At 34.6% G+C, this 26,328-nt stretch overlaps 2 protein-coding genes across 3 annotated transcripts; one reads left to right on the top strand and one right to left on the bottom strand.

Annotated features, from left to right (window-relative positions):
* Window positions 1–172: 172 nt before the first annotated feature.
* On the bottom strand, window positions 173–24,523 carry LOC128671336 (SH3 domain-containing kinase-binding protein 1-like). 2 transcript variants are annotated; one of them, XM_053747736.1, is made up of 15 exons: window positions 24,313–24,523; window positions 22,569–22,752; window positions 18,918–19,023; window positions 16,634–16,766; window positions 16,019–16,204; window positions 11,425–11,551; window positions 10,877–11,003; window positions 9,844–9,947; window positions 9,460–9,633; window positions 7,803–7,888; window positions 7,285–7,429; window positions 6,821–6,932; window positions 6,213–6,345; window positions 5,416–5,801; window positions 173–4,705 (listed from the first exon to the last, which is right to left on the bottom strand). In XM_053747736.1, exons 1-15 carry the CDS (start codon window positions 24,335–24,337, stop codon window positions 4,553–4,555), a joined length of 2,181 nt encoding a protein of 726 aa, XP_053603711.1. In that variant the 5' UTR covers window positions 24,338–24,523; the 3' UTR covers window positions 173–4,552. The 2 variants fall into 2 exon arrangements, with proteins under 2 accessions (XP_053603711.1, XP_053603712.1); XM_053747737.2 differs by lacking the exons at window positions 22,569–22,752; window positions 24,313–24,523 and adding an exon at window positions 19,992–20,146.
* Window positions 24,524–25,078: 555 nt separating this feature from the next.
* On the top strand, window positions 25,079–26,045 carry LOC128671343 (NADH dehydrogenase [ubiquinone] 1 beta subcomplex subunit 2, mitochondrial-like). Its single transcript, XM_053747746.2, has 3 exons — window positions 25,079–25,276; window positions 25,401–25,527; window positions 25,690–26,045. Exons 1-3 carry the CDS (start codon window positions 25,179–25,181, stop codon window positions 25,771–25,773), a joined length of 309 nt encoding a protein of 102 aa, XP_053603721.1. The 5' UTR covers window positions 25,079–25,178; the 3' UTR covers window positions 25,774–26,045.
* The last annotated feature ends 283 nt before the right edge of the window (window positions 26,046–26,328 follow it).

The raw sequence follows: 26,328 nt of genomic DNA, 5'->3' as shown, positions 1-26,328 counted from the left end.
ATGTAGGTAGTAGGTAATTAACTAAGCTTAGGAAGAATTTTAAATTTTAAATTTGCCCATGTAGGTAATATCTGACATATTTTGATTACAGAATACAAATTCTATGCTCAGAAACAGATCGTCGATATTACATAATAAGGGGAAAACTCAAAATAAGTGGAATACCTAGTTCTTTTCTTCTTTTTTTTTTCAAATGTACTTTACCACATTCGCCTATATGTCAAGTATCAAAATTGTCACAAAATATATAAATGTTCTCACTGTATTTTAAAATTAAAACAAACTTGTTATATCCATAAATTTATTTATTGTTTATTCGTAATTCACAATGATGAATTCTGAACTGTTAATTTTGGAGGAATGTAAAGAAAAAAGTTACGTGTATGTCGGTCAGGTCTTATAATTATAAGCTATGGTTTATCATATAAACCATTTCATTTAATATGTACTTCCCTCCAATATTATATACATTTAGGCTTCGAGTTATGTACAAAATATACTCATAACTGCAATATTAAACTTGTTAGATTTGGGAAGCAAACAATTTATAAGTATATATAATAGCACTCTACAGAATGAATATATTTCGACTGAATTAATAGCACACAATAATTCTATTGTGTGCTATTAATTCAGTCGAATTGAAATTTAATTACTTCGTACTGTGTCATAGCAGCTTTCTAAAACATTAACGTAACTGTGGTCAGTCTGGTACATACAAGTCTAGCATGGAAATATATAAAATTTATAAAAACCAAACAGCGTTGGAGATTTTTTATACGAAACTATTGGCACCATTTAAAAATATTTACTCAGGAGAAAGAAAGAAATACAGTATATCCGAAATCGTTAAAAAAGATGGCATTACTGAATTACTACGATCAAATTGGTGAGACTTTAGAAATAGTGATCTCCTTTAAAATGAAAAATAAGATTTGTATGAATTTTTAATTCATTAATTATGTACGTATCAATTTATTTTAATTACTTTTAAGCTAAAGTATGTTTTGTCACTAACGCACTTTATATATTTGAAATTGACAAAAAGGGACAAATTACATACCTGCAAATTGCATGCTTCTAGTTTATATAACATATATATACCTTTTTTATGAATAAGAGGGTACATATTTAATGAAATTCGTTAGTAAATGCAATTCAGTTTAGCTTAACAGCTGCCGGGGTATCTATATCACATAAGTATATATTAAGCCCTATATTTACCTTGTCCGATAGCAAATCGTGCCAAGTTACAAATTTAACGGGACCATCTCCTGTTGAAAACTGATTATTATTATTTTTACTTATACATGATTTAATTACCTGTTTGTTGCTGTGTTTTAAGAATTGTTCGCAGCATTTATATTATTTTAAAATTAAAATATTTATTTAAAGGAACAAATCAAAATTCATTTTAACAATGCATCATTGTTTTATTTTAATTTCTTCACATTAAATATACCACATTTTCATAAATTGTTAATTACTATGATTTACTTTTTAATATCAAAAAAGCATTACTCAATTAATATGCATTCCGTAATAAATATTAAAATGTGTGACCTTACTTTGTGCATGATTTAAAGCAATTCGATTTAACGAATAATGAAAAAGTTTAGAATTCATAATTATTATGTTAGGCAGCGTCTATCACATTGTAAGCTAAACCTACGAATTCTAGTATATATTTAGTTTAAGATTTACTTACTTAATATCATTAATACTACACCATCTTCCAGAATCTACATTAAAGAATCGGTTTAAGTCGTTTGCCGCGTGACGCTCAGTCATAGCGAGTATTTAACCTATCACCAACAAATTATTATAAATGGAAGAACTCGATACTATAAATGCACAAGAAGCACAAACGAGTAAACAGCATAACGAGATTCTCAAATTCTCTCGTCGGGAAATACTTGATCGCTATTTTATCTGATACTTTGACAATTTTCATTTACTTGCAAAAGAAAAGTAATTTCAGTTTTCTTATATATTCTTTGGCTTAATACACGATAGCTTTTTTTTTCAATTCAAAGACGCAATTACTCATACTAATATTGCACATTCGAAAATTTCGTTAAACTGTTCATCTCGAGGAGCAATGGTGAACTGGCGTGATTCGCGGCGGACCATTTACGACACGCCTACGCGGCTGGATTCTGTATTTATTGTCGCGTGTTACTAGTTCATGTTATAATAGTTCGTTGTCTATTACGTCTGCAAATGATAGACGAATAGATAGACTGAATAAGCGCTATGACCACGCGTTGCACAGTGGTCACACAGCAACCAATGAGCGCACTGCATATTTTACACATCTGTGTGTGAAAGGGACAGCTATATATTTACACAAAGCCCAATTTTTACAATTTGTCTGGAAGTTGGCATAGCAAGTAGGCTTCCAAGGTGAATTTTGGGTCAACATTTAACTTCACGTGAATTGTAGGAAAATTCACTTTTCGTTTCATTATGAGCCATACAGAAAAGACTGACTTTTTTGTTTATTATTCGAATATGAACGAATTTTTTATTATATTATTTGTTTCGGTATCGCTCAGAACAAAGTATACCAAAATAACCCACACCTAGGGCGTTTGCAGTAAAATATTTTGTAAATTTCGATTATTTCAAAATATTGGATGGCAAAACACAACCAGATTATAATGGTCACAAATTAATTATTTATTAGTGAAATTTAACTACGATATCTAACTATACAAGGTGGTTTTCAATTTGACTGATTCAATACAAATCAATATAATAGATATGTATTACAAAAAGGTACAGCGTTATTTAAATAACAAACAATTTCTGTACAAATACAAAAATATATTAACTGTAGGTAAAATATGGCTCTTGATTTAAGTAAATATACATTGTAATACTATACAACGTAGATATCAATACAGCATACTCACCAAAAGCAAACTTTGGTTAAATATAATCCAATAATATTAAACATATAAATTTTGTATATAAAATCGATTTATTAATACTTTATGCGATTATGGAATGTGTCAATCACAATAAATTAACGGAACTTCGAATTACGTCTACCTTTTTTATAAAATACATCCCTGAATTATAGTACAATTAATAATGTGCGGCGAAACGAAATGGCACAAATTTTATTATTATACACAACTATTATGTCTTATCTATAAATCTTATACAATTAAGCATTATGATACAAATTACAAAATAACCTTTGAGATACGAAGAATTCACAAGACTACCACTTGGTACCTGCGAAAGGACAGAAATATACTGCAGTAACAATTACTACCTCTGCATTACAATTTATTTTTTAAGTTCAAATCAATATGCTATTTGTATTCAATTTTTCCTTTCAAAACAATTATAATTGTGAAACTTGATATTGAGATAATCTTAACATAGGTGTGAAGAATTGGTCATTTGTGTGAAGAATTGGTCATTTACCACCATATTTTAACAATAAATATCACACTACCAAGTGGTAGTCATAAGTATTAAAAACAATCCCGCTCAGTGTAGATCTGAAAAACCAAAATTATACGTAGGTACTCTATATTACTTTATGACATCGACAGCCTAATCAAAAAGTTAAAATGGCTATAAAAGTATGTACAGTGTAAATTACATGATAATCACAAAACTTATCAAAATATTGACTTAATTGAGACCCATGAGCTAAACTAGCATGTCTTTAATTTAAATATGAAACAGAAAGATCTCTCTTTCTTTTTCACGAATATACTAACCTATCCTCCGATAATGTATATTCCCTTCTCTGTTTAAGTACCCACCCACCGGTCTTTTCTTTGACTGGTTCTTTTTAATTTCCGGATACACAAAGATTTTAATTTAACGTTTAGTTTATTTTTAAAATTACAAATTAAATAATAATTACATTAGCTCACGTGCTCAATCAAATCATGGTCGTTGTACATGTGATAAATAAGAGATAAACTTTCTTCCCTTTATAATAGACGAAGAGATAAATGCGCTATCATCAAACAATGTTTAGCACCAGACATGGGTTTACACCCGGCATAAACCAAGAATAAAGGTTTTCGCCCGGGCATAAACCATTTCTGTTTTAATCTCTGTATCTCACACTTGAGCACATATAAAGCAACTCAATAGTGATGGCGGGATGGATTTTAAAAAAATTACACATTAAATTAGGATATAATGATACAAATGCAAGTTGAAACGTATCTATTTACATAAATCCGAAAGTTCAAAAAAGCCGAAACGAACTTGTAGGACACTGTTTTTTAATTGTTTAGTTTTGTTATAACTATTTGTTATATTATGCAGCTATACTCCAACGCAATAACACACTCAATGACGTTCACCTTGATACAATCAATAAGGGGTTTATCACACGCCAAATATGACTTCCAAAGTTGGAGCAATAATAACAAAATACATCTCATAAAATCTTTCTTTTGGGGTAATATACTATGCATTCATATAATGCGTCATAAACATAATTAAAAATGTACATAGCTGGAATATTCTCTAAAGAAGTTGCCACGCGGTATTGACTCTATAGCATTATAGGCTACACTTGCGTGACGCAGTGCGCCAGCTTCTCGATTTCCGACTGTAGTGCCAGCCGCTTCTCAGTTTCGGTCTTTAGCTTGGCGTTTAGCTCGTCTATGGCCGCGTTGAACATTGAGTTTTGTACTTCTATAAGCTTCTCGAGGTTTGTTATCTGCATATGCAAAAAGAAAATATTATGTGATTATTTCAAACAATACTACTTACACATGGAAGCGACGAATGCCAACGAATGTGTTTTTATTACAATCTATTTAGCATACTATGAAACCAAAGACAAATGAAACTAAACACAATAAGCTAACATAACCAAATGAGCAAAATTTCATTACAACTACCCGGCCGTTCTCATACAAAGCTGCAAGATAGGCGTTCTTAGACCACAGAATGAGGGATAAGATAATAAAGCGCTCTGTCTCGTTTCTTCGCCCTTCGTTGGCTCGGTATGGACATATCATAAGGACACATATTAACACGATATCGATATAATCGATAGATTAGGCATACTTTGATTGGAACTATGTTCATGATAAAAATACATTTTGTTTGATTCTTAAATTATCAGTAATCGTCGGTTATGTAACTATTGTGGATTAAATATTTGTTTATTATTTTCGTGTCTGACTTTTGATAACTTCAGGCGATTTGATTAAAATGACACTCATAAAAAAGAAATCGCAATTAACAAGAAATGCCTATTACAACATATTACAAAACAAAGTCGCACGCCGTGTCTGACAGTTATTTGGACTGTTATTTAGACAATTTGTTAACGATGGTACTTTGTTAATGAATTGTATTAGGAATTAGAACGTGCGAAGCTGGGTCGGATCGTTAGTAAAAAGTAATGTTTAGAGTACTCACCCTATTATTAAGTTGAGCGATCAACGCCTCCGATCCCTCGGCCTTTTCAGTTTTAGGCTTCGACCTCTCCAGGGTCGCCGAAGCACTTTTATCATTCAAAACGGTCCTTTCGGGCGTTTTTTTATCATTCAAAATTGTCCTTTCCGGCGTTTTTCTTTCTTCCCCCTTCTCCACGACTTCGCTTTTGAAAGGACTCGATTCGATAACGCTTGTGGTTTTGGAAATAGAGTTCATTTCGCTGTATTTCTCCGTGGAATGTACAGTCTTGGTAGAATTTTCTTTAGTCGATTTGTCTGCGTATTCGCCCGTGGTCCGAACTGATGCGGAGGGCGGCTGGGGCGCTAGCGGCTTTTTTATTTCGTCCAACATCGCAGCTAGAGTCCTCCCTGAAGGAACAATTTTATTTTTAATTTTTGTGTAATGTTCCATATTTAAAATTGTACAAAATAATTACAGAAATATAATAAAATTCAAGTGCAAATAATAAAATATAACATTTCCATTTGCAATGTGATGTGATGACTGTCCCACTGCTGGGCAAATATCTCCATTTGTTATGTCAACAAATTGGGGTTATGTTGCCCAAAGTTGATTATAACGACCAGATTAAAATGAATTAATTCTGATTCGATTCAAGCCATTTCGAACTCGATGTTTTAGATGTTCAATTTTAAAATCGATTGAGAATGTAGCGATGAATTCTCGTCACAGATCCGTGCCACAACGTCTACAGTACGGATCTGTGATAAACCAGACGAGAGGTAATAATCTACTCTGTGTATAAGTGTGTGGAGTACCGGCGGCCGTCGGCGAGGGCGCGGGGGGTGCGGGGGCCGCGGCGGGCAGGTGGGGGCCGGCGGAGGCGCGCGAAGGCTCATCCCGCGGCCCGCAGGTGTCCTTCTTCGAGTCCAGCGAGTGACGGACTTTGCTCTGGAATTATACATATATTTCACTATTTCATTCTCCATTGTCCTCACTATTTAATCGAAGTGAGACGTAGGTAACCAATCACATAGCGGTGTGGTTGTCGTTGCATCACAATGACACTCTGTGATTGCTTGACTGACTGGATTGTGAGATGTGAATTGCAAACCCATACTTCGCCCTCTGATCGATGGGATGCCCCTTGATTCTGCGATGGTTCATGCTGCCTTATAATATATATATATATATATTTATTTTTACTGTCACAAAAGCTCGTAACTGCACAAATATCATTACTGACAAACTATTTTATTTCGGGATATAAAGTACCATATGAATTATTCTAAGTTATATTCTACACGTCGACCAAATTTCATAACAATCCGTCCAGAAGATTTTGCGTGAAAGAGTAACAAACATACACACATGCATCATCACAAACTTATTTATAACATTAGTAGGATATAAGACATATACTGACCTCTTCGAAACTTTCCATAATAGACATTTTGCTGCTTATAGACGAGGTACTCTTGGACATCTCCATTGAATGACTTGACGATTTCTTCTCTTCTAAACCACATTCCAATAATCTGAAACCAAATAAACATTTCATTTTTCATATTATTCATTTCTTGTGAAAGCTGTACAAAGATCCATCCGGTAGTTTTTGATTTCCCACAAGACAGACAGATATATAAAATAAGTCACTGAAAGACGTGACTGATATCAACGCACAGCCCACTGCTGAGTTTAGAAGCTTCTACACTAAGAAAGGATTTTTCATCCTCTCAAAATTTATCCTCTAAGGAGATAAAAAGGGGGTTCAAAGTTTTTATGGGGAAACCAGATTAGTTAAAGTGTCTAAATATTTCACTGAAGGGAAAATCATGCGGGCGAAGTCGCGGGTAAAAGCACGTAATATATAAGAATGATTATAGTGACCTGTCAGTGCTGCCGGCGCCGGCACCGGTCTTCCGGGCCTGGTTCAGCTTCAGCTCCTCCATCCACGGCGCCTTGTGCTTCTCCCACTCGCGCGCGCGCGGCTTGATCTCCTCCGCCTTCGAGGGGGCAGGCTTTTCGGGGGCCACTGGAACAAAAACGTTATATTGTTTTTCTAAGTACTGTCCCGAGTGTGTTATTACTAAAACTGGTATCAGTCATTTCGTTCAAGTCTCCTAAAGGCATCTGAAACGACTTTTACAACTGCCACCGTCTATTTATTTATATAAATTTTACAAAAAATTAGAAATGCGATAGCTTATCTATAATCGATCTCAAAGAATTTGTTCACTCTTCACGCTTTATATACTCAAAACAAATATTTTTGAAATTTTGCAAAGTGTACCTAAAAGTACGGAGAACACAGCACAATTATCCCGCGTAGTGGATTATCGTTCCCTCTTTATTCATCCATAGCCATCCAGCATTAAACAAATGATGATGATGATATTCACTCTCACCTTCATGTCCATTACTTAATCCTATTTGTTGCGGCGTGTCGTCCCGTAGAGATTGGCTGGGAGGCCTGCGACGCGGCGCCTTCACTCTGAAAATATTATCTCTTTATTGTATACATTCAACATTTTTGTTATAAAATATGTCAACAGTATTATTATCAGTACGTCATTTCTTACATAGCAGTGGTGTTCTTAACGGCTACATTTTCACAGCGCGTTTTATGGAATACGCAAAATTTTTATAGCGGCTTTTTTAACGCTACATTATAATGAACGGGATCGCGATTCCGACCGCAGTCCGCCCGCACGCGTTGTAAAGTTACCGACGTTATATTTATTTTATATTCTGATAATATTTTTAACAACAACGTTTCCTAACTCCTAACGTATACAGACAATTTTAACGTGGTGGGTTAATATAAAGTTTTCATAGAGAATAATTGAATTTGATGGCTTCTTTTTAGTTAATTTTATTATGTTGCTACTATAATGAACTTCCCTTCATATTTTGCAGGCTTCGGACTGTCTATAATTTTAATTTCGTATTCATGTTATATTTGATCAAAAATATATAGAAATGGTTATTAAAATTATAGGAATCGTCCTCAGTCAGAGATTAACAATTGTTCATTTTGTATAAACAACGAGAGTTCGTAACTAACTTATATTTACACAAACATATTCATAACATAAATCGTTCATTGATTACATTATTAAACTATTAACATTATTTTACACAAACAAAAATCTAGAATCGCTCGAAATCTAGCGTCTTTCGCCACCTACATACGTAAAACGGGCAGAGCTAGAGGCCAACTGATGATTTTAATGCCGCAAGTTAAACAAAATTTACCCGATTAAACAACGACAAAGTTTCAACGAAAATCGCGCGCGAGCAAACATCGCGCAGTCGCGCGCCGCGGTAGGTCAACGACCGCGGCTTCGTTTTAATGTAGCTTCATACGAATAGATTTTAAGCAGGCGCTATACGTTGCGAGGAAACAGCGCGTTGTTTTTATCAGCTATACGTTTATATTAACCACCACTGATACATAGTATAAAACAAAGTAATTTCCCGCTGTCTGTCCCTTAGATCTTTAAAACTATGCAACGGTGCAAATGTGATGCGTGTTATTTTGATAGATAGAATGATTCAATAGGAAGGTTTACATGTATACAATAACATGCATAATGGACACTTGCGACGTCGGGGCGGGTGGCTAATAAGATGTATTTAAAATATTCCCTTTTCCTTCAGTCTTAAATCTACCTTTCACCACCTATCACCAAGAGGAAGGAGGGGGAGTCAAATATTCCAAAATAAAACATCACATGATTAATGGACGGCCCCTATATTATATATGCGAAAGTTTGTGAGGATACATGTGTATACGTTATATAACCTGTAATAAAAAATAGGGTGCTTTTTATGATGACCTCGGTGGCGCAGTGTTAGCCTGTGAACCGAGAGGTTCCGGGTTCGATCCCCGGTCGGGTCATGATGGAAATGATCTTTTTCTGATTGGCCCGGGTCTTATATCTATACATATGTATTTATTATAAAATATAGTATCGTTGAGTTAGTATATTCCATAACACAAGTGTCGTACTTTGGGGCTAGCAATTGCGAGCAACTTAGAGTGAATGTGAAGTTGGCTACCTCCGAGCGCGAGGGTCGTGCAGCAAGGAGCCGCGCTCCACGTGGTCGAAGCTGGCGCCCGCCTTGCTGCCCGCCGGCCCGTCCGCGCGGTCCAGCTCGCCGCCGCTGCCGCTGCTGCTGCCGCTACCGCCGCCGCCGCCGCCGCCGCCGCCGCCCGGCGCCGTCGCCTTCTCTCTGCAATAGGGTAATTGCCAAGGTCAAAGAATTGTAAAAAATATGTCTGACTAGCACCATCTACATTGTAGGGTTTTTTCAGCACGAGCGATGAAATTATCAGTGACAGACGCCTTGCCGCATCACATGTTTATGTGAGATTTTTTATCGAAAGATATTTGTAGTTTGGCTATGCTTGCTATCTTTGTGTTTGTATGAAAAAATACTAACCTCTCTGTGGTTGCAAGCATTTTGCTCTTGAGCCCGCTGAACAGGCCGCCTACACCTGACGATAACGTTGGACTCTTCTTCAATGGCACTGGTGGTTTCTTTATCTGAAATCAACATTAATATCTATTTATAAAAAAATACAGAAAATCAAAATAAAGTCATAAAAAGTTACAACGTAAAAGTATTGCACTATATGGAAGTGGGCTGGAATATGGTTAAAAAGGATCAAGATCGTTTGGAGGCTTACGAAAACTGATTTTGATAAACAGGACATAAATTAATCACATTTTCGCGACAAAACGTGTCCATAAAAATGTAAGTTCTAAAAATCTAGTTTATGTCTGTGCCAAAATTCATGAAAATCGGTAAAGTAGTTCTGAGTTTATTCGTTACAAATCTCTTTTATAGATTCGTATAGAACTATATAGATATACTCAAATATATTTATAATTCCAATTACTTATGTGTACATAAATAATTGGGAAAACTATACATAAGGAAGGCCGGTGCCCCAGCAGTGGGGTCCCCCACTGGAGTGATATTTTTGTGTTTTCATTTATGATTCAGGTGTTGATAATAATTCTATACGACGCAATACCACGTATGTGTGTAATGAAACTGATAAAATTAGCTTCGTAGATTAGATGATAGATAATTTCGCGGCAACTCATATTAATGACCAACTCATATTGTTAATTTATAAACTATCAAACACGTTTAGCAAACATATTGGACCAAAAACGAATGGGTATAGAAATTGATATTTTGTACGTTGATTACTCGGAGAGTGCAAGGGTATGTAAGGGAGAATAACCTTAAAAACTGGTCAATGAAGGTTAATGGTTACAGATGAAGCAGACCAAGAATTGTATGGTTGGACTGTGTAAGAGATCAACGTTGCGTTGACACCCCCGATTTTGGCGTACATATGTTGCAGCGACCTCGCGCCATCAGGGTGACCGCATGTCTATTTTCTTGCTCTGTAGGATTATTATAAGATTATTGTAGGATGATAATACTATGTAAAAATTACCTGTCCATCTAGCGTCCCATCTGGGGTGGTTTCACTGTGAACCGTTTTCTCAGACTCACTCTTGTTTGTGTGCGTGACTGTACTTTGTGTGCTGCTCTCTTTGCTGACCGTATTTTCTTTGTGCATGCTGTAATGAAAGAAAACAAATACATTGTTTTTTTGTGTGAATGAAAGAAAATAAATTCATTTAAAAAAAATTGTGAATTACCTACACAGGTTTTAAAATGCTAGAATTGTTGATGTAGTTTTTACACGACTGCTTAGATAGGAGTGTTATTGTTTTCAGGGTATATGTAACCTGTATGTATACGAGTATTTTTTTCCAATAATTACTAAACGCTTTTGAGTGGGTATCCTAATTACTTCCCTGATAACAAAGGCTGCGATACATTAGCACGTTTAACACTCATATGCTTTTTTAAAAATTAGTAAATATATATAGTTTTAGTAATTTTTATAGTTTTTTGCAATGCTATAGGTGGACTGTCAGTTGTATGGTTACAGACTTGGTAGACTTGGTAGTCTAGATTATTTTACATCGAGCATACCTTATCCTAGACGTAGTGAGTTCCTTAATAGAAGCAGTATTCTCAGAGTACTTATTTAGAATGGGGTACACATTTGGGGTTTTCGACGGAGGCCGATCCGGTTTCTTTTCTTCTGTGTCTGTTTTCACTGAAAAAAAAAAAAATATACTTATCAGATTATGTGACAATTTTAACGAACTACTTCTGAACGAGTTGGATAATATAGATAGAAATAACTTGTAATTTTAAGAATTACACGGTAGTGCGATTATAATGAATTGACTTTCGTTCGGCTTGCATTTATTGTTCGTTTCCAATAAAACATATGTAAGATAAGTTTAATAACGTTTGCAATACAAATAACATATTGCATTTCTGATCGCTTGAAAGATTTAACATATTTAAAAGAAATCACCGCGTTATAATTAATTCAAAAGGTCATAAGTCAAATTGGCAATATTTTAATTTTTATTTTGAAATGGAAAATAGATCTATAAATAATATCAAAATAGTCAGACAATAATTAAACTTGAGTCAACCAGAATCGTTATTATAATGAACGCATTTTTTATTCTAATATTATTCATAATCCACGACAATGTATTGGAATTATTCAAAAGTCTATAGTTTGGCTGCCTTCCTACTTTCTACCGTCGTCGGCTCACGGTCAAAATAATTATGTACACAGGATAAAAATCACGAACACAAATATTTTTCACAGATATTTTATCAATATTATATGTACTCGTAACTAGAATTGATTTAGAGAGCTAACAATTTACCTCCTTTCATTATACGATTTGTGGTAACAAATCGTATAATGAACATTTTATATAACAAATATTTCGTGTTTTTTTTTGTGATTACACAAAAACCGTATACCAAACACAAAAATGTAGCATCTCTATAACAAAAAGAAGAATCTCCTGATTAGGTTATGATAATATCTTAACAGAACAAAAATGTATAGACCTATTTCTGCCTACCAACTTTTTTCAAAGAGCAAATCTAAAATTTAATAAAAGAGATGAATATCAAAATATACATAGAGTACCTATTTGCATACATAGATGTATATAGTAATCAGCCACGATTTTAGTGTCAAATAATGATGTATACAACATGCAAAACATCTGGCCATTTGACTAAGGGTCATCTTTACTCAAACATAAACTATGACGATGATGACAGACCTATATCTGAATCGATGTTTATGCGAACATATATACATATTTTCAATGTCAAGCAAGAGAGCTGATGTCATTTGAATATGTTAATGCATGAAAGGTACTGTAGTTGATGCTTAAGTTTGCGCCCGCGAATTAGTTTATTTTCGATCATTTACATAGGTTTTAGATATTATCTATTTATCATATAATATATCTACTGATCTTAAAAACAAGATCTTTAGTTAAAGGGATCATTGAGATCGAAATATTAAATTAACAAGTTTAAATTATTTAAGAAACTATAAAACAAAGTAATGAATATTTATATTAAACATATTTTACTCATTTGTTATTTATTTATTAAACAAACCCCGCTTTTCCATTACAAGATAAGAGCAATAAAATGATCCATATACTCAACTACACTACCAATAGACAATCATAGTGTAATTAATTATTTCACAAAACACAAACAATAGACACTCACACTCGACACCCATTTTGTTCAAACGCAGAAAATGGAGGAAAAAAGCTTCACTGAGATACACGATCACATGGCCTAACTAACGGCAACTAAGTATTAAAGGTAACTAAGATAGCATGCCGAGTTGGTTACGCAAAATCACGACTGGTGGCAACCTTCATGAGAAATGTCAATAGTGCGGCTCCGAGGCTTCGAATGCTGAACCAGTGTAGGCGGTGTTTACTATCATAATTGTACTCCACGCATCAGTTGTATGGTCAGCAGAACAATTACCATAATAAGCAGAAAAATGATTGGTTTGTGTCGCAGTGTCAACTACCGGCGCTCGTGCCATCACATTCATCAAGGATGATTTGGTTAATTTTGTTTGCAACGTTTACTTCGTTGTGGAGATCTTGTTTGAGATTAGAATGAATTGAATTGTTAGTGCAATGATGCTGGCAAGTTACACATGCTAGGTTGTTTTATTTTTCTTTTTTGCTTTTGATGTTTTTTTTCGGCCACTTTTGCATACAATACTACATCCAATATAATATGTAGGTATAATTTTAATAAATTAATATTTTTAAGGTAATCTTTGGTAGAAGTTTATGTCAAGTAATATAAAAAACATATTAGGACAAATCACACAGATCGAGCTAGCCCCAAAATAAGTTCAAGCAGTGGACTTCTTATGGCTGAAATGCTGAATGAAACAAATATTATCTTTTCGCACACGATACGAATTTGTGTTAATATTTTCTTTCCTGTATTTGAAATACAACGGGCACATTGTTACTGTGTACATGAAATACTTGAGACTCCGGTCAGCCGTCATAAAAATTATGTACATGTTATTGTTTTGACTGGACAACTAATTGTTACAAAAAAATGTGAGTACAGAAACCACGCTTCAAACTAAATCCTAACTAGTATCCTAACTCAAGTAATCCTAACTCATATAAATTACCTAAGTAATGTAACTCTTCAATAATATATCATTATCCTTACCCTTACATATTATAAAACAAAGTCCTCTGCCGCCTCTGTCTGTTCGCGATAAACTCAAAAACTACTGCACGGATTTTCATTCGGTTTTCATCAATAGATAGTATGGTTCCTAAGGAAGGTTTAGGTGTGTAATTTATTATGTTTCTACCCGAGCGAAGCCGAGACGGACCGCTAGTTGTATATAGAATACGTTATAAATCGAAAATATATTTTTTATTTTTTGTAAGCGAAAAATACGAGTAACGTTTTTTTTGATCCAAAACAGTAGCACCATTGGATATTACTATCAAACCATGATGTGACGTCACGGTTAGTTTAACACGAACGTCTGAGATATGATATGAATGCAATTCTCTGGTCAGTCTATATACAATAGGTTCTACTTTTTCGAATGGACGGCGGAAAACAAAGAAATTATTTGTAAGTATTTTCCATTTTTTTGCGGTACTGACGTGTTTCTGCAGACGACTAATGTTTTTGTGAAAAACATATGACACCGTCATTCGATTTATTCTTTGAGAACTTACTCAGAATGTAACTCAAAATATTGATAATAATAAAAATCCTAATCCTACTAATATTATAAATGCGAAAGTTTGTTTATTACACTTTCACGCAAAATCTACTGGACCGATTGTTATAAAATTTGGTACACGGGTAGAATATAACCTGGAATAACACATAGAGTATTTTGTATCCCGGGAAAATTTATACGAGAGCGATGCCCCGGGGCGCAGCTAGTATAAATAAGACTTAAATTGGCAAGAATTGTACTTGTTACACGCATATCCACATTAATCGTAATTAAATTTTATTCAACGGTCCCTTTTCTTACATCGTTACTCGCGAGTCACTTCCACTTTCGTTTCCAACCAGTCGGACAGTGTTTACTACGTCGCCTAATTACAGGAACAGCATCCGTTTCCGCCGAGAACACTGATTTACTGTGCTTTCTTCTCAAACGGGTATCATTTCGTCTACAACTCGCTCTTTACTGATTGTTAATTAACAAGGATGTTATATAATGAGCGAAATATACAAGTACGGAAAGATATGTACAGCGAGAAATCGAAAGTAAGGGAGAAAAAATATAATGTCATACATTCATTTATTATTTAGATTTACCTTGCTTCCGGTGAAGAAAAATATCGTGAGGAAACCTGTTCGCTTGTTATTACGTGCTGGCCACATCTATGGGTTGACTATTCAGTTTTGACAATGTGTATTGCCTTCTTGCAACTGTACAAAGTCGTAAAACATTTCAGATGCCTTTAGGCCTCTTGAAGAAATCCTGTCATTAGTGTTAGCAATGACTGGACTCAATAAGAATAAGATATATCTATCATACTCTGTAAACTTTGTGGTGTGATCATGTAAGATTTGACAAACCAGACATTTGTCACTTATATTGTACCATTACAAAGAATGAATCACACAAAGTGCTCGTAAAATAAATGCGACGAGCGATCACTGAGAATTTCGCCGACCTTTATTGCTGGGATACTCCCCTTGCTCCCTAGTGTTTTGACATTATGGAAGTGATAGCCATACGCTGCACGACGACAGAAAAATATATAAATCATTTAGTTTCATTTCCAAGGTTATATGGTTTAATATAATTATACTTAAATAATCCATAATTTAGGCTAATATCTACCTTCCATCAAACAGGTTAAGTAAGTAAAAGAAAATATTTTTTAAGTCAAGTTTTATCTCACTAATTACACTTTTCAGCTTTTAAAAGCATAACTGTAAATAAATATTAAATTCACAAATCACTCTTCAAAAGTTCTGTACTAAACCAATCCGAGATGTTGATAAAAGTATATTTATTTTCACTCAGAAGCAACTACCTACCCTATAGTGAATATTGGCTGTCATCGCCAAATTAATGAGCGAATTTATTTTTAAATGACTGCAACATGTCCCAATTTTGGGCAAAATAAAATAAAAGTAAAATGTGAACACTTACCTTTAGGCGGCAGCAACTGTACAAAGTTATCAGGAAACAGGCCCACTCTCCCGTTGATCTCCCCCCGCCACCATCCCCTGTCTGGGGCATCTTTCGATATTATCGTCACTATGTCGCCCTCGGCTAGTGTCAGCTCGTCTTCGTTCACTGCACTGTATGGGAACAGCACTCGACATAGCTCCTTAACTGTTGAGGCAAATAATATGGTATCTTCATTAAGAACATGACTAATAAAACTTGTGCTTTTGTTCTCCGAGTGTGAACAAAGTAAGACCAGTAAGCAGAAAACATAAAATTAATAAATGTTAGTATTATTAAGCGATGCTGGGCATGGTTCATAGATAATAAGCTAAAAATAATGCTTTTGGATTTACACCCAATTTATGGATGGGTTTGCACCGGATTTTTTGGGAAGAAATTGGAAAGATATTGGGCGTAAATACATGTATGCCATCATCCCATTACAACATAAGGGATGTTAAAAAAGTAAGCCATATATGTCGGCATTTCAAAAAATATATATATCCAAATGTAGTATCAAGCGAGGATCACAGTGAGAACGGATTTTTATAGATATTTTTCTGATGTGGAAGTTCAAATAAAAAAGTAACTTACAAGGTTTTGGTGGCAGCGCCGGCGCAGGCTCAAACGGCGGCTGGGGCTGCGGTGAGTCCAGCATCTCGACGAAGTTCGAGGGGAACACGCCAATTCGACCCTGCCGACGACCTTGCCACCAGCCCTCTTCAACCTATGATAAAATATTTCTTCATGTAAAAATCGTCTGCAGCATCTAGTTACATGTCACATTATAGTTATACATTTTCATTCGATGTAGTTAAAGTATTTAGAAATTGTCATTTAAAGTGATAATGACACTTTTTTTTCAATCTAGTTAAATTAATACTTAGGGATGATTTATATATGAACTTTAGTTATTAGACTTTACAGTTACTTACAGTTCTATAAACATACGTACATTTTTGTTAGCGACATTTCCATTGCTCTCTCATAGTTTAGCCGAGCCCTTAGGGCTTTTGATCAGATACTCCAGACCTTAATTTGTTTCTTAGCGATAGCTTGATGATGTATATATACCTAATGTTGATTAATGAAACGCGAAACTTAAAATTAGTTAATTCTAATGTGTCCTTAAAAGAATAGTAAAGTATTAGTATACGACTAGTATCTACTAATTCAATGGTAATGGTCTATACCCAGTTCAATGACAGAAATTAAGACATTTTCCTTGCATTTTAACTCCAAAACTAATTTGAATCACTATATATTTCGCCGATAGCCGATACTTAGTGTGCTTTTCAACTCAAATTCACATATGATCCAATTGACCTAGTGATAAGCAAATACCTTTAGCGGTGTAAACATAAACCAAGCAACCAAACATTTTTATGCGATACCTAGTAGTGGCACGGCTTCGTTATCTATAGTCACTAAAACTCAGTGCGATAAAAATGTTTTTTTTTATAAGACCGGAATTCAGTGAATGATCTTATTATATTAGAAAATACATATTACTCATCTTTCGGCACTTAATTGATATGATGTTGCAAACAAATTCTCCATTCAAACAGTTAAAAATAAATACAAAGACGATGTTTATGGATATACTCGTCTTTCATCATCACAACTAAACACTACTCAGAAACACCAGGTCAGAGGCCTGATATTCAACATACAACGAGTTGTAACGTAATATTTTACTAATGCAATAAGAGTAGTTTGTTGGAATTCTCTACAACTAGGTCCACAAGTGCAAAATTTTTTCTGTGTATATTAGCCACATATTTGACGGAAGGTATGCGCGGCGCAGTTTCCTGAAATTGGGGATTTAATATAGATTGATGGTATTTCATTACGGTAAATAAAAGCTCTCATACAACCTACGCAATGTATAAACATTTGCGTCGGCATCTGTCCGAGTTGCGATAGTGTATGTGGCCGGCATTACAAATGCGAAAGAATGGATGTGAATGAGTGAAGGGAGGATGTTTGTTAGTTGCTACTCAATAATGCAAAATCTATTGGGAACATGTCAACGATATTTATTACACAGGTAGAATACAATATGCAATACTTTTTATCAAACATATCCTACTCTAAATATTTCAACTAGAAAGACAAAATACTAAAACCAAATGTAACTAAACAAATAAATGATCACGGAACAAAATTTTTGGGAAACCCTGATTTAAGGCCGCTTAGGGTGGAACTCTTGATCAGTCACCAGTAATAGTAGTCGCTGGTACTATAGTTCCATTTTGAAAAAATTTTTAAGTTTATGATACATACATTACTTGAGGCTACATGTACCAGAATCCAGAAATTCCCGTGACAGCAGGCCTTAACTAGTACCTAGTACACGATAAAGCCACATCAGATTTATCCCTTAGAAGAAAAATCTGTTCATGTATTTTCCTCGAATAAATAAGCGGAAAAGTATTAGTGAATATTTATCGTGACAGAATGTAGAAAAGCTATTGAGTCATACATGCGTCATATGAATAATACACCGAACACTGAAATACCGGGAACTATTCCCTGTTTATGTATGTGTTTAGTATTCCCAGACTCATTTTTATTTATTTTCTTTTATTAGCTTTTGTGTAGCTACCATTCCCACTGCTGCAGCAAGCAACTTGACTTTGTATGACTACGTTTCCGCCAATCACAAATATAATCGTGACGTCTTTTTTTCGGGTGCCTATTTTCAACTTAATTTGAAAGAAAAGACAAGTGATTAATTTATTTGTAGTTCCAAATTTATGTTTATTTATCGATCGAAATTCAAACTTGACAAAAATCAATTAGCAACCCACAAAGTTAACAATTATTTAGGTTACATTTACGTTTACACGAATAACCAAAGCAAGCAAGTACTCACCTCAGCAAGTACTTCGAGCACGTCGCCGACACACAGAGGAAGCTCGTCGGGATTCGCCGGCTGGTAGCTGAACAGCGCTCGGCACCGACCCTGGACCTCTCCAGACCTGGAGACAAAACCAAATCCATTTAATGTCATAGTCAAAATATTTATTTAGAAATTAGACCTCCACGGGCAATTCTTAACATTTTTTAAAGCTACAAAGGAATAGCATTTCTAAAGACCCACTGTTAAGAAATGTCGAATAAAAAATATCCGAAGTATTGCAAAGTTCCCTCATTGGAAGCTCATATTGGGTTGGACATCATACGACATCAAGTCATGCTTATCAAAATACTTAGTATTGTAAATTTTCTAGAATTAAGGGTTCGCACTGCACTAATAAAACGAACAGAGTACCTAAAGCTACCTCACAATCACAACTCAATATTGATAACAATATTGGTAAATATTAAATCACGAAAAAACTTATCACTAATATACATATGTAACACCAAATATCTAGGTAGTTAACAGAAAAGTACAGCTCATAATAATGACTCTTGAAATGTTGGAGTAATTTGTTTTGTTAATTCAAAACTGGTTTTGTTCTAAATCGATACATAGATTATAGTTTGTGAGTCATTCAACAGTCCAGCCGTGATTTGGTTGTCAACAAATTGCCGATTCTGCTAACAGAAGTGACAATAGTCGTTATTATTTGTGTGTATATAAGAACTACAATTGAAAAGCTATTGAGACACGATTCATATTAGCGAAATCGATGTATCCATTATATTCTACTAGACACTTCATCAAATACTCAAATATTTCAGAACGAAGACCTGGGGCGCAGCTATTATTTAACATCAGTATGTGTATTCGTCCGGCTCCACACTATCGCGGACGTAGAGGTCCGTCAAATTTTGACGTTTTCGTCATACATTACTGGTTTTAGATTGCGGTAAATATAAACAATCCGCAAAACAAAGGATGAGTTGTATTAACTGGTCCTAATTTATTACAACCGGCTTACCTGTGATATTATTTATTGTATTAGGTATATGTATGTTGTAACTTCACAATATAACTTACGAATTCATCTTCTAAGTATACAAACACATTACTCCCATGTTCACTAAAGTGTCTGACCACGCCTTATTTACTAGCACATAGCACATTATTGGAATTCGTCAAACAAGATGTGGAATAAAAATATATCACACGTATGAAGGTGTAAACGTCGACTAGCGAATGGAACGCGTTATCACGCCCTTATCCGCACTGATAAGATACAGCAATCATCATATTAATCGGAGAAATACTTAAATGAGCAAATCCATTTTACAAGGGTGTACGTGCGTTGCTTACTTTATGGGCAAGGATCTTTTGCCACAGTCACAGTGCCCCTCACAAAGACAAACACAAAGATTATTTATTTGCAAAAACATGAGTTTACATTTTTTTTCCCACCACACCCTTCAAATCGCTCTTTGGCGGCAGAAATAGATAAAGAGACGGTACCCATGCAGACGACCTTTGTAACCAAGGACTACATCTTATCATTTTGGTCACGGAGATTTCAATTGACATACAAAGTTAGAGTAAAATCTATTAATAGTTAATCAGATTAGTAAACAATACGGATCGATTCCAAGTTCCACTATTTATTGACAATGTGGGCAATTCTTCAAGCTGGAATGACATCATATTGTTGAGTTTAGCCGTGAGTAACACTACTATTGTAGGTTTCTATCTAGCGACGTAAACACATGAGTTTGCTCGTCTTCAAATCTATAATACACGTTACCATACATGGTAACTGACGTGTTTGATGCTGCGAGGCCCCGTTAAGCTATGAAGTTCCACAAATCATGGGCATTTCGTCGACGCATTTCGGACAATCCAAGCCCAAATTATTGTTGTCAGTCATCAAAATGGGACATTAGGGCCGTTTTTATGTAATTAATTATTGATAAGTACTGTTGTTTATGTTTTCGGCTAATACAAAAGAAATTTGTAAAATTAATTTATTTTGTATATGTATGTAATCAAAGACTAATCGTTTCAAAGGTTATGTTAGCATCAGAATGAAAAAAAAAACATAAAACCGCTTTTCGTATTTATTAGTCTTTCTTCTCATTTCGAGTACACACTCGAATTGCTAAAAACTGGTGTCAGATTTTATTCACGGTGCCTAAGGGCATCTGACAATTATAAGTAAGAAAGTGAGTATGTTATGGAGAGTAGTATGATAGGTTTATCTAGGTACGTACATAAATGGAGAGCGCTTTGTTTAATTCGACGATACCAAATAGCCAAACCAATACAATACGGTCAAAGATGTTTTGAAACACCTACTAAACATGTAACTCTATGAATCATAGATATAAAATCGTGGAATATGACATAATAATAACACGGATATGTAAGGCAGGCGCGACAGGTACCTAAACACACTCCTCGAAGTATGTCAATGAACTAGAGGCAGACTCACATGGTAATTGTATACATAGGTAGTATAAAAACCAGTTTGGAAGGAGCCGTCGCTCGCGGCAAAATGTATAATATTGCTAAAGCAGCGGTATAACAGTAAAACGTTGGTTGGTCTGAGATTAGATGACTTCTTTCTTAATAAAGTCTGGGGGTCCAGGATTTATCGGAACCGTAGATCGTAGGCAAAAAAGGGGCCGGCGGCGGCGTGAACTCAATAACTATATACCTAGATACATATTTCAACCGCCTAATACAGCTTAACAACTTTTATCATAATTATAGTAGGTACCTAGACCTAACTAGATAAGCCAGCCAAGTCACAACAAATCCCTATGACTCAATATTATCTTTGCACACAACGATTAAACAGCATAACAAGATTTTAAAACCCAACTAGATAAATCTAACTGCTCTATAGGTATCATCTGTACGTGCTCCCGACTTCATTCACAACTGTGACTCCTCAAAGCCCAGGGAACGCTCAAAAAAAGGGTTTTGGGGATGGTCGCCTATTCCAATAGTTAAGTATATATAGGTCCACCTAGGTAGTAATGTATCTAGGCTAGGTATATATAGTTTCAATCATAACTAATATTATAAATGCGAAAGTAAGTTTGTTTGTTACCTCTTCACACTCTGTCTACTCAACCAATCTTCTTGAAATTTTGCATACAAATAGTTTAAAATATGGAAAAGGACATAGGGTACCTTTCATCCCGGAAAAATAATTGTTCCTGTGGGAAACCCACGCGAGCGAAGCCGCGGGCAAAAGCTAGTAAGAAATAAATTACATTAATGGTTTTGGGGTTGTCGCCTACTTGACGTAAAACAAGATTCTTTGGGCTTGCTATTGTTGCCTATCAGCCCTGAAGGCTTTATATAAATTTGTCGCCTCGTACGACATCCACAGGAACGGGATTGGTCCTATTCTAGGGCAGGAAGCACTGAAAGACACAAATAAACCTAATTTTGCATTCACACAATCAAAATGCGGCGAAATTTTCACCCCCAATTGAAACTGAAAAAAATTAATTAAATTGGGCCAGTAGTATTGCTGTGAAAGCCTAGATAGACAAATACACTGTCACATTTATAATCAATACTATTATAATTTCAGTTTTTCCTAAAGATTGCTAGAGAATGGTTTTAGTATTAAGTCTGACTTTTACAACTTACCTGTTATTAGCATGGTCTGACAGCACAGACACAAAGTTATCCGGGAACATGCCCCGCCTGCCTCTGAGCTCACCACGCCACCAGCCCCCAGGGAGTCTTTCCACGTCTCGGAGCACATCACCAGGTCTGATCGTCAGCTCATCAGGCTCTGATGCATCATACGAGTAGTTCACTATGCAAGACACTGGCAAAATATGGATTCACTTTAAATTGGGAACATGCTTCTATTTTGAGAACATACCAACTTTTAGATAATTTAAAAAGTAGAGACCTAGCAGTTCGATAATAATCAGAAAAAGTCATAAAAAATCAATTACATGTTATTTTAATTTTTTTTAAATCCTACTCATGCCACATGAGTTTGTATACCAATCTGACTCATGTATAGTAGTTTTCATAGACCACCAATTGCTTCCGGTGAAGGAAAACATCGTAAGAAAACCTGCACACTGGTTGATTATTATTAACTTATGTGTGAAATGGAGAAGGCAATGGCAAACCACTCCATTAATAATGCCAAGAAAGTTGTTGTGTGTGTAAACACTCACACAACATTCCATGTAATGACCATGACCCTCAGCCATGAGGAATAAGACTATGAAGAAGAAGATTTTTTATTATAATTTTCCTTACTTCGAAAACACAGAAAAAAATATTTTAGCTTGTGCAAGTGGAACAAAAATTGGTTAGGTAAAAATCAAATAATTGGATATTATTATTTAATAAGGAATTTATTTAACAAAATACAATAATTGCATGTATTATTTGTATTATATAATTATTTACATTTTTTAATGTAGTTTGTTATTTAGTAATACCTTTTATTTAGTTAGTAATATATTAAAAAAATATTTTTGCCTAATGTATTGTTATTTATGTTAATTAAATATAAAAAATATCTGATTTGAGTTTCTAGTTGAAAAGTAACCAATTTAATAAATTCATCTGCACAGAGGTCAAAGTAAAGTAAGTAATTATTTTGTGTGGAGTACTGGGTAAAGGCACTTTGATTTTTGTTGGGACTCCCTAATATCCTAATTAGTTTTACATTCTTAATGAGGTTGCATATTTTAACAATTAAGAGATTTTATCTTTTATTAATTATGGGGTAAATAGGTATCTAGAAAATCAAAACGGGTATATCAAAATGTCCTGTGGGTATATTTATTTATGTCAACCAAACACATAAGTACCTAGGATACAATATTGTAAAAAGAAAGGTTTGTTTGTATTAAATATGAAACCAAAAGGATTTATAAATTAGGGTTTTAACTTGTACTCAAATTTATTACATTATTTATTGAACATGTTATAAATTACATTTACTTACTTACCTATGTACATGAGATGGGTTTGTTTTGTAACTTGAAATATGTGTATTGTTTATTAGCATTCAACATGCATATGACATCACAATGCTATGAAATGACTCATACCTAAGAGCAAACTGTTTCGAACTTGCAAGAGTTTATAAAATTTCAACTATGTAAATTCGTGATTAATCTACTCGGTTTGATAAGATTAACTCTCATAGTGATATTTTGTATTAACTTCTGTAGCGTCCGATACATAATTAAATATTTGACGCATATTTTGTACTTTTCATAGTATTTCTTCGAAATTTTCAGCAAAATTAGAATTCTATGTTATACTAAGCTTTACCACACGTTACCAGAATCTGTGTCGCCCAAGTACAGTTATTTCATACACAAACATACAAGCCTGCTATTTCCCGAGTACTTACCCTTCTGATTAGCATTTATCTCCATTTCAATAGTTTAACCACATCACATTATCACATAACATTCACTTGATTTCGCATTAGCGTACACATTGTAATAATTGTAATAATATCGATACAAAAAGCAATTTATAAAAGGATCGTTCAATAAAACTAAGAAACGCTCGCACGATGAAACCAACTCCACTGTTTTCCCGAGGAGAGGAATCATGTTCAACGACGACACAAACTATCAACGTCAAAATGTTTTTTTTTTCATTGCAAAGAAATACATTTCAAATCTTTCGGTGGTTATTCTCAAGCAACATTTTATCTCACAAAATATCTATAGGTCTACTCCACACATGTTAACAGTTCAATGTAATGTTCTTATATATGTGGTCTAGACCGGTTCAACCGGGCAACCTGAATAGTAGTAGAGTACATTCAATTTCACATATTTTATTTTAAAAAACTAAAACATCTCGTCGTGTTGCCCTAAAAACAAGAATATGTTGGATGCATGGAATTAGTAGGTACGAAGTACGAATGCTACTTTCATGGAATTAGTTACTCAGTACTTACTAAATCCATGGCTATTTTGTCCTTTTGTCTTGTCAGACCCTGTAATGTTTTTAAATCTGTGTGTCAGACAAAATGATTCTGGGGCCTACTATGGAATTAGTAGGTCGAAGTACTTTTAAATCCATGGTACCCATGGTACTTACTAATTCGATGTTCTTGGGCAAAGGTAAAGTCAATGTCAAAATCAAGCAATAGTTGTCAAAGTCACTCAATAATTCCGTCTGAATATTTGGGTTGGCTGGAGATTTCTCTATTGTAGATTCTTTGTAATATTTAGTGTTTAGAAATTGTAATTATTGTACAAAATGTTAACTAAAAATCTCGTGTCAAAGGCCTTGCTGATACGAACTCTAAAAAATATAGGAGAAAACGCGAAACAGACTAAAAGAAACGCAGGCCATGGGTATGTTGTTATGTCATACTGTCAATCAGAAATTAGTATTTGGTGAAAACTACTGAGCATATTATAAGAGCTCAGTATGAACCTCCTCTATAACTGGATTATAAACAACGAACTTTTATTTCAGCGTGTGGTCATATCGCGTTCCGCCGCCAACGCCATCCAAAAGAGCAATCATTGGGTCCAACATAATAGGAGGATTATGTTGGTGGTGGATACTTTACCATGTGGCGACTGAACCAGAACATATATATGTAAGTAAATAATTATTCAACATTGCTTTGCTTTAAGATTATTGGAGTAAACAGAAATTCTTGCTCTTGTCAAAGTTGATAGTGTAGTGTAGATAGATGCACTGGTGTGAAGGTTCAGTGTGGAGGTTGTCATATTTATATGTGAAAACCTTTTTGTTTCAGGGTGAATGGCCATACATTGATCCTAGCACATACACTGATGAGGAATTGGGTATTCCTCCAGACTCTGCTGGTCCTCTTAAGTAGTCAATCAATGAACAATGCATGAATTATATTAGTTTGAAATTGTTGATGTATAAAAATAAAGTATTTATGATTTCAAATAGTGGTTTTAAAAATGTAAGTCTTATTTACCTACTAGAACAATTTGTAAAATGTAGGTATAGGAAGGCTATATAATGCTATCTGAAATTCTCACAGGTGTGAACTTGAATTATTACTGAATGAAAAAACTTTAAACAAAATCCTTTCGTATTATAAAACCAAGTCCTCTGCCATGTCTGTCTTTTCACAATAAACTCAAAAACGATTACACAGATTTTTATGGGGTTTTCACTAATAGATAGTGTGATTCCTGAGAAAGGTTTAGGTGTATAATTTATTGTTTTTACCTGAGAATAAATATTTTTTAAAGTATCTCGGAGTGCTCCCTAATTTATTCAAGCCCAGGGTCTTCTTTCTCAATGAAGAGAGATGGAAATCCATTGATTAATTACACACCTACCTTCCCAATATTATCATAAACTAGCTGCGCCCCAGAAATGGTTGAAGCTGTGGGGGCTCACTTCCATGGGAATTTTG

The sequence above is a fragment of the Plodia interpunctella genome, chromosome 7, assembly GCF_027563975.2.
Source record: "Plodia interpunctella isolate USDA-ARS_2022_Savannah chromosome 7, ilPloInte3.2, whole genome shotgun sequence".
Taxonomy (NCBI): Eukaryota; Metazoa; Arthropoda; class Insecta; order Lepidoptera; family Pyralidae; genus Plodia; species Plodia interpunctella.
This window is presented reverse-complemented; position numbering and strand designations above follow the sequence as displayed.

Coding starts and splice junctions, on each gene's coding strand:
- LOC128671336 (XM_053747736.1), bottom strand. CDS start 24,337: ATGGAGATAAATGCTAATCAGAAGG. Junction 19,024..22,568: donor TCAGACCATGCTAATAACAG/GTAAGTTGTAAA, acceptor TTTTGTCTCCAG/GTCTGGAGAGGTCCAGGGTC. Junction 6,933..7,284: donor GGCGCCGGCAGCACTGACAG/GTCACTATAATC, acceptor ATTTGGTTTCAG/ATTATTGGAATGTGGTTTAG.
- LOC128671343 (XM_053747746.2), top strand. CDS start 25,179: ATGTTAACTAAAAATCTCGTGTCAAAGGCCTTGCTGATACGAACTCTA. Junction 25,277..25,400: donor AAAAGAAACGCAGGCCATGG/GTATGTTGTTAT, acceptor CTTTTATTTCAG/CGTGTGGTCATATCGCGTTC. Junction 25,528..25,689: donor CTGAACCAGAACATATATAT/GTAAGTAAATAA, acceptor TTTTTGTTTCAG/GGTGAATGGCCATACATTGA.